The sequence below is a fragment of the Paramisgurnus dabryanus genome, chromosome 5, assembly GCF_030506205.2.
Source record: "Paramisgurnus dabryanus chromosome 5, PD_genome_1.1, whole genome shotgun sequence".
Classification (NCBI taxonomy): Eukaryota; Metazoa; Chordata; class Actinopteri; order Cypriniformes; family Cobitidae; genus Paramisgurnus; species Paramisgurnus dabryanus.
The window spans coordinates 28366257-28374029 of NC_133341.1; the positions used below are offsets into that span (position 1 = coordinate 28366257).

Below are 7773 nucleotides of genomic sequence, written 5' to 3' on the forward strand. Positions count from 1 at the left end.
ATTTTGTTAATAAAATTGCATTTTCATAATTAAATTAATTAATATGTTAATAATTATATTTTATTTTAAAAATAATTTCAGACCTTTAAGCATACACCTTCAGATTAAAAGATTTTTTGGCCAGAGATTTTTTTTTTGGCCACACAGCGCCCCTAGAGGAGTTAAATATATAGCTTAATTTTATGTCAACGTCGCCGTCGTATTTGGGAGGGCAAGAGCGCTGTTCAAACACACAAAGGAACGAGAGAGCTGCATTTCTTTTTATTATTTTTTTAAGTAAAATGCTAAATAACCTTTACATTTATTAACCGATTTCAGTGATCGACCGGCCTGAGTTTCCTTGTCATTTTTAAATAATGATAAAGTAACAGGGGACAAAACGTTTTTGTACTCCACTTAGATCATAAACATTTAAATTCGGTTTTAAAATGTAAGCGTTTTTGAACTTTTTAACAAGAAAAAAACAAATCTCACATTCAATATTTTTGATACTAGCTATTTATATGCAGTATTGACCTCTCCAATATGGCGGCGCCGTAGACGTTTTGCTGCAACTGACCGAAGCGTTCATCAGGCGTCTGTACGATTTGCTAGGTACAGATAGGAGGAGCAAGCCGTAAAAGTCAATCGGACGTCGGCTTTGTTTACATCTGGAGGATGTGGCAGGACAGAGACAGTATGGCTCAAACTTTTAGTCTATGACTTACTGTGACATGTAACATCAAATAACAAGGATCATGGGCGCTTTAGCTTGTCTGTCGGTGCTGTACTGGTTGTTGTTTAGCCCAGTGGTGTCCGGTGAACAGGTGGCATTTGTAGAGGTGTTTCTGAAAGACCATCAGGATGTTTTACAGGGCGAGGTGGTCCAGGAGAGTGTGAAAAACGAGAATCCTAACAAAAAGAAACATGAACTCAAAGGGGACCTTGTTTTGGTAAGTGATCGGCGCGTGCATTCATAGGCATAATATTGCATTAGTTACATTGCCTGCATTAAATGTATCTACCTTGTGCTGACTTTAAAATGCCATAGATGTGGTTGTCACACTGCATGATTAGTGTGTTTGTATTTTAGAGAATTGCAAATAATGTTATGGGTTATGCCACATGTATGTGGGTATGTGCCTGTTTCTTTCCTCTCTCCAGATAAAAGACAAAGCTCTTGCAACTAATAATGAAAACAGCAATGAAAATGATCAGAACCCCTGGATAGGAGTGGTACCGGTCCAAATGGAGGAGGGCACGGCCCCTAGTAACAGCAACCAGGAGTCTTTTGCTGCATCTGTGGTTAATAAGGTATTTAAAAGAGATGCTGTGTCAACTAAAACACAATGAGTATTTACTAAAAATACTCTTTCCTCTTTAGATGAAGCGAGCTCTTGTTTTGGGTGCATCTGCTTTGATCATACTGGCCTTAAACCAGAATACGGTCAGAGAGGTAAAGGCATAGCTATTGTGTCCTATGAATATTTAGTTGGTGGGATTATGCTGATTTATTAATGTAAATGCATGAACGCTGAAATATTGCACTCTTTCTTTATAGATGGATCTCTCACAGGTCCTCTCTAAGCCAATCATTGTTATTCAGACATCAGAAAATGTCACCAAGCTTATCGGAGCACTCCTCAGGTAAGCAACTTTTAAACCTTTTCCATCTTAGTCTACTTGTAGGCATCTTCAGTCATTTGAATCGAAAATCTGTTGCATAAACAAACCACCTACATCTGAAAATTTTGCATTAAATTACATAATTAGCTAATCGCATGTATTCTTTTTGCCTTTACCAAATTAGGGGCCTTCATGCAACAGCAAAAATCACCTATAAAACATTTCTACAGGATAGCCTAGTAAGATTTTCTACATGCCATACACTTTTGCAATACCAGCAACTTAATGCCATGCTTGTTGGGGTTCATTAGTGTAAAAGTGTGATATTTCTCCATGCAATGTCTCAGGGGGCCACCCTGACCCTTTGGTCGAGCTGTGGGCGCTCGAGAGGTGGGCTGTACGGCGAGTGGCAGGGGGTCATATGCACCGGAGAGACCAACTCTCAAGTACAAGTATGAATGTTATAAAGACATTTCATATAATGCAGGATTTATGTCATATTAGGACAGTTTCCCTGGATTAATCCAGGACTAGGTCTTAGTTGTATTAGAACATTTAAGTTGATTTTACAAACAAACCTTACTTCTAGAGACAAAACAATGGGACTGATTATATGTATGTATATATGTGGCTCAGTGGTATAGCAGTGCGTAAACAGCGCTAAAGGATGTGGATTTGATCTCAGGGAACACGCATACTGAAAAAACTTTAGCACATGAGCGACTTAAAGTAATCATAAACTGAGAATTAAAATTTGTGGCATGGGGTGTACAAACCAAATGCGTATTCTACAATTTGCGCAAATAGTTTACATGCTAAGTCAATGCAAAGACACAAGTACAGGCGAACTCGCCTGGGGCAATGCGAATGCACGAATTGGGTGACAAAATTGCCGCGAAAAAACGTGCGCTACTTGCCTCAAATGCATTTTGGCGCAAGCTGAAAAAATTTAACTCGAGCAAAAAAATTGCATGCCACAAAGTTAAATCTAGAGTAATCTAGAGTGAGGAATGCAATGCTTTGCGTTTGGTGTGTAGCCTGCATAAGACGTTATACTATAAAAATATTCTTTAAGTTTCAAAACTCAACACTCCCTTTTAAAAACCGCTTTTATTTAAAGGGGACATTTCACAAGACATTTTTAAGACGTAAAATAAGTCTTTGGTGTCTCCAGTGTACGTATGGGAAGTTTCTGCTCAAAATATAGATAATTTATTATAGCATGTTAAAATTGTGACTTTGTTAGGTATGAGCAAAAATGTGCCGTTTTGGGTGTGTCCTTTTAAATGCAAATGAGCTGACCTATGCATTAAATGGCAGTGCCGTGGTTGGATAGTGCAGATTAAACTAAACCAAGGTCAGAATATGACTAAATATGAAAAGTCAAAGTAATAGAAAAGACCACCTCTGCAGGAGAATATCCACACTTTTTTCAATAATTACAACGCGTGCAATTCCAAACATGTACAGATGGGGCGCTAAAATATTTACATACGAAACACTGTTACCTAATAATAGCAGTGAGCGGTTACTTCCAAGTTTTCCATGCGGCACAGCCACAAAAACAGGATAGAAAATTACTTAGTCGGTGGGCGGTAAAAACCTTACTAACGCTATAAATACAAAATAATAAAATAATCCAGTTCATGACCCCTTTAATGATATGGTTTTATGTTTAATTGGGTCTAATAAAAATTTAACCAGGCACAGGAAAATATTTTTTAACTTTCTACCCACTTTTCGTCCATCTGTTTATTTTGTGTCCAGAAATATCTCCAGCAGCTGTGGAACACTGTTGTTCTGGTGGCCCTGGTCCTCTCCACCGGTGTCATAGTTCAAGCACGCTGGCAGTTTCAGGACAACCAGTTTAATGACGATTCAGAGGTGAACACTACGAGCTGTTTTTAATACAGGAGTTTCCCTGTTTTTAAAGAACACCTTAAATGTGCCATAATGTCTATGCTTCAAAGCAAACCCTTTATCTTGCAGTCACACCTCAAGCAGGACATTTTAAAGAGACTATCCGCGCTGAAGACCAGAATATACCGGCAACCTAAAGTAAGGTGTGACCTCACACAAACTCAACAAGTGGAAACAGACAATTGTGCAGTTTGTCTCGAGCAATACAACAACAACCAGGTGAGCTATCTGTTACTATCCTTATGCATTGTCTGTATAGTTATTATTGTTTCTTAAAGGTAAACAAATGTTTTTCAATATTTTACTATGTTATTATTACCTCAACTTAGCTAAATTAATACATACCTATCTTTTGTCAATGCGTTCCCTTAATCTTTGTACAGCGCGTTGTGAATGTGTTAGCATTTAACCTAGCTTCATTTATTCCTTAGGATCCAAACAGGGATGAATTTAGAAGCCACCAAACACTTTCACGTTTTCCCTATTTAAAGACTTGTACATTAGTAATAACACGAGTAAGTATGTGGGCACAAAATAAAACGTAGCGATTTTTTAAGCGGATAAAAAATGATAGCTATATTGTATGGCGGAAGAGCACTTAGTTTGCAGCCTGTCGACCATGGGCGCAGTAATATTGGCGGAAATTTGAGCGAGAGGGAGAGTAGTCAGAAGTGATGATGTTACCACTGATCTATAGACGGTTTCATTGGACGCACGTGCGCTGACGTGATACACGTCTGGATCCGAACTTTACTTCCGGTTTCGTTTTTTTAACGGTCTGACTAGTTGCTAAACTGATCTTTTGAACAAATGCCTCATCGAAAATTACAAATGTTTTGGTTTCCTAGGTAATCTATGTGTTGTTTTTTGCTTGTTATATAAATAAACTAAATTTAAAGAATTTTGTTGTTATTTATTTTTAGCGGCGTTTACCGTTGTTACTGCTGAAACCGTCTATATAAATGACTGGATTGCGCATAGAACGCTAAATGTAACAGCGTGATGTGAAGCCAGCGCAAAGTTCGAGCGGCCATCTTGGTATACCCAACCGGCAGAGGGCGTCATTGACTTCCATTCAAAATCATGATCTAAATTCACCCGCTTTTCAGCATATCAGTCACACAAGATTAAGTTTAAGAAAATGTGTACGTAAATTAATTGTTAATTCCGGTGTTATTTGCAATGTTTATGTTTTAATCGGGCAGGATAATGGATTTATAAAAAAACGTTATCCGTTAATGACATGGGTATAAATAAATAAAAATTTGGCATTCGGCTACACGGTAAGCGTTATTTCTCTGAGTAAGTTTAGGTAACTTGTAAGTTTAGATAACATAATTACAAAACCAGCTAATTATTGCATGCACATACGGTACAAAGCATGATTATTTATTTATTTAGATTTCAGAATGAGCACGTTTGTCAATAATACTAAATATGCTGAGGTCTGTCCGCTGATCTGATACTAAAGATTAATGTATAATAACTGTTTAATAAGCAAAATGTACAATTTTCAGTAATTAACTATGTACATGCTTAGAACGTTTGCGTTATTATAATGTACAGGGAGACTTCAGATTTAAAAACAGAGACTAGTAAAGTGATGTTTTATCATTAAAATCTGATAACGTCCATTGATTTAATAGAATGTTTGGGCGTACCAACATGGTGGCGTGGTGGCTTCCCAATTGTGACTTCATGCGCAATCCAGTCATTTATATAGATCAGTGGATGTTACGCCATACAATAAAGTTTAAAAAATCGCCACGTTTTATTTTGTGCCCCCATACTTACTCGTCTTTAAATAAGTCTTTAAATAAGGAAAACATTTTCGTTTAAGTGATTTGATTAAAATCATACGCGTGCTGATCTTTGTGGATGTTTTTAGTGTTTGAGGGTGTTACCGTGTCTCCACGAGTTTCACAGAGATTGTGTGGATCCATGGCTTCTCCTGCAGCAGACCTGTCCTCTCTGCAAACGCAGTGTGCTTGGTGAGAAAAAAACATCTGACACTTATCAACACAATAAAATAATTGGTGGTTTCTAAAGTGCATATGTCTTTATTTTTTTTTATTCAGGTAATTATTATTAACTGGACCAGGATGAATTCTGGACTATTCTGGTTTGGTGAAATCAGACTTTTTTTAAGTGGTTCAGATTTTCATGGCAACTAAAACCCTCCTGTGTAGTGTATGGTCAGGATGCATCAATGGCAACGATCTTTGACCAAAGACTATGAACCTTGACTTCTTACATCACCCCAAGAGACAGAATTTTGATCACACCACTTAAGAAGTTTGGTTTTCTGCACAGTTAAGTACTGTATTTATTTGGAGATGCAGTACTGATAATGCTTCATTAGAAATCAAATGAACCAGGAATCATGCATAATCTAAAACTTTTGTTTGAAAAGGTTAAAGAAAATGTAAAACATCAAGACCGCTTCCCACTCGTTTCCACTTAAGAAATGGCAATCTTTTGGCACAAGATCTTTTAAAACTTAAATTCTCTGGCAAACCTGCAAATGAAAACTCCATGTTTGTAGGCAGGTAATGTAGTCAGGTATGTCATTATTCTGCCTTCAAGTTAGTACAGATGCTTGTTGGTTTTGGGAGAGGCCAAACACCTACTCTAAAACTAACCCATTTGGTGGAAAACAGGTGTATGCATCAGTTCCTTTAGTCTAATTCTTTATTTTTTAAAGGTGCAGTGTGTACATTTTACATGGAAAGTCGCCATTTTGCACCGCCATGATTCTACAGTAGCCCTAAACACACAAAATACTCTACAGAGTGCATTTTGTCACTATATGTTGTCAAAGACGGCAAAATTTTTGTCCTGTGTTGGCCATCGTAGCTCTATGTGCTTTGAAAAAAAGAGGGGTGAGTGGTGGACTGAGCCACTTCACCGCTAGTTGCCGCTAAAATGTACACATTGCACAGAACTGCAAGGATGCCCATGTTGTTATGCTGCAAAGACAGATTTTCAACATGTTAAGTGTGATTTTTAAGGAGGATTAAGTGGGTGTTTCTCTAACGCGAGGATGCGTCCTAGGAAGGCTGCCAGGTCATCAGGCATCGAAGGACATCTCAATGTTTCGAAGGCAGCCTCTGTTTTGTGCCCTTCATTCTGCTTGACACATGAAAACGTCTCGGGTTACGTATGTAACCGTTGTTCCCTAAGTAGGGAACGAGGCGCTGCGTCTCCCTTGCCATAGTTCTTGAATCCCTGAAACGCCGTCTTTGGCAATATTTCAAATAGCGATATACTTCCTTGCTCCCGCGCACCCTGTCTTTGTCGTTAAACCTCACCATTGGTTGAATTTGATATACACATTCAGACGCACTTACCCTTGTAGGCGTCCCCAGAGTGTCACCGCAGTGGCGCAGCGCGAGTTCCCTCGAAAGGGAACTGTAAAAATGTATCTTAAGAGGTAACACGATGTAAACTTGCTCTCAATTGAAATGTGTCCCCACATTTAGTCCTTGAATTTGAGGGTATTGGACCTGGAAAATCCTTGAAAGGTCCTTGAATTTGAAGTTAACTAAGGTTTGGGAACCCTGTATCCTTCGTGCCCTCAAATCACCCACAATCCTTTGTACACATTAAAAAAAGCATAGCAAGTATCAAATTTGTCACTTTCGTTACCCAATTTCATTCTTAAATATAAGCCAAACATTTGTAGGAAACGAGTGTGCACCGAGCTCACCAAATTTCAGTGTGAAATGTAAGATAAAAACATGTTTTACATTTGTTTTCCTTAATTTTTTACAAATCAGTGTTAAACTGCAAATTCTTCATAGAACTGCTTATTCACACTACTGAATCAATGGAAAGTTGTACTAACTTTTTGTGGTGATAAATTGCATTATCTTCAGCATCTCACTTTAAAGTTTTCATGACAAGAACCATTATGATGTGCCATGGACACTTATAAGACCTTCTCGTTCTAGCGTTTAAAGTTGTGGAGGACTCTAACCTTGAACTGTCAGAAGGACTGTATAAGAAAGGAAGCAGCCTTCCTATGGCGCGTCCACGAGGAACACCCAGTGATTTCAGGATTGTTTTTTTTTTTAAATGTATGGTATTTAAATATTTCCTGTTTATTCCAAATCATACCAAATTGCAGCTTTCAAGCTTTTATCATAACACTTTATCATAGGATTTATTGGTTCCATGTTACCTCAGGAGTGGTCAAACGGGTACAAAATTATTCAGTTGAAAATCTCATAACACACAAAGAGAAAT

General features: G+C 37.9%; 1 protein-coding gene across 2 annotated transcripts; it reads left to right on the top strand.

Annotated features, from left to right (window-relative positions):
* The first annotated feature begins 584 nt into the window (after positions 1–584).
* rnf215 (ring finger protein 215) lies at positions 585–7450 on the top strand. 2 transcript variants are annotated; one of them, XM_065250815.2, is made up of 10 exons: positions 589–932; positions 1144–1293; positions 1364–1435; positions 1541–1626; positions 1790–1844; positions 1953–2057; positions 3373–3489; positions 3595–3744; positions 5414–5516; positions 5604–7450. In XM_065250815.2, the coding sequence occupies exons 1-10, from the start codon at positions 738–740 to the stop codon at positions 5615–5617; spliced, it is 1047 nt and encodes a 348-aa protein (XP_065106887.1). In that variant the 5' UTR covers positions 589–737; the 3' UTR covers positions 5618–7450. The 2 variants fall into 2 exon arrangements, with proteins under 2 accessions (XP_065106888.1, XP_065106887.1); XM_065250816.2 differs by lacking the exons at positions 5414–5516; positions 5604–7450 and adding an exon at positions 3957–5406 and having other exon boundaries at positions 585–932.
* The last annotated feature ends 323 nt before the right edge of the window (positions 7451–7773 follow it).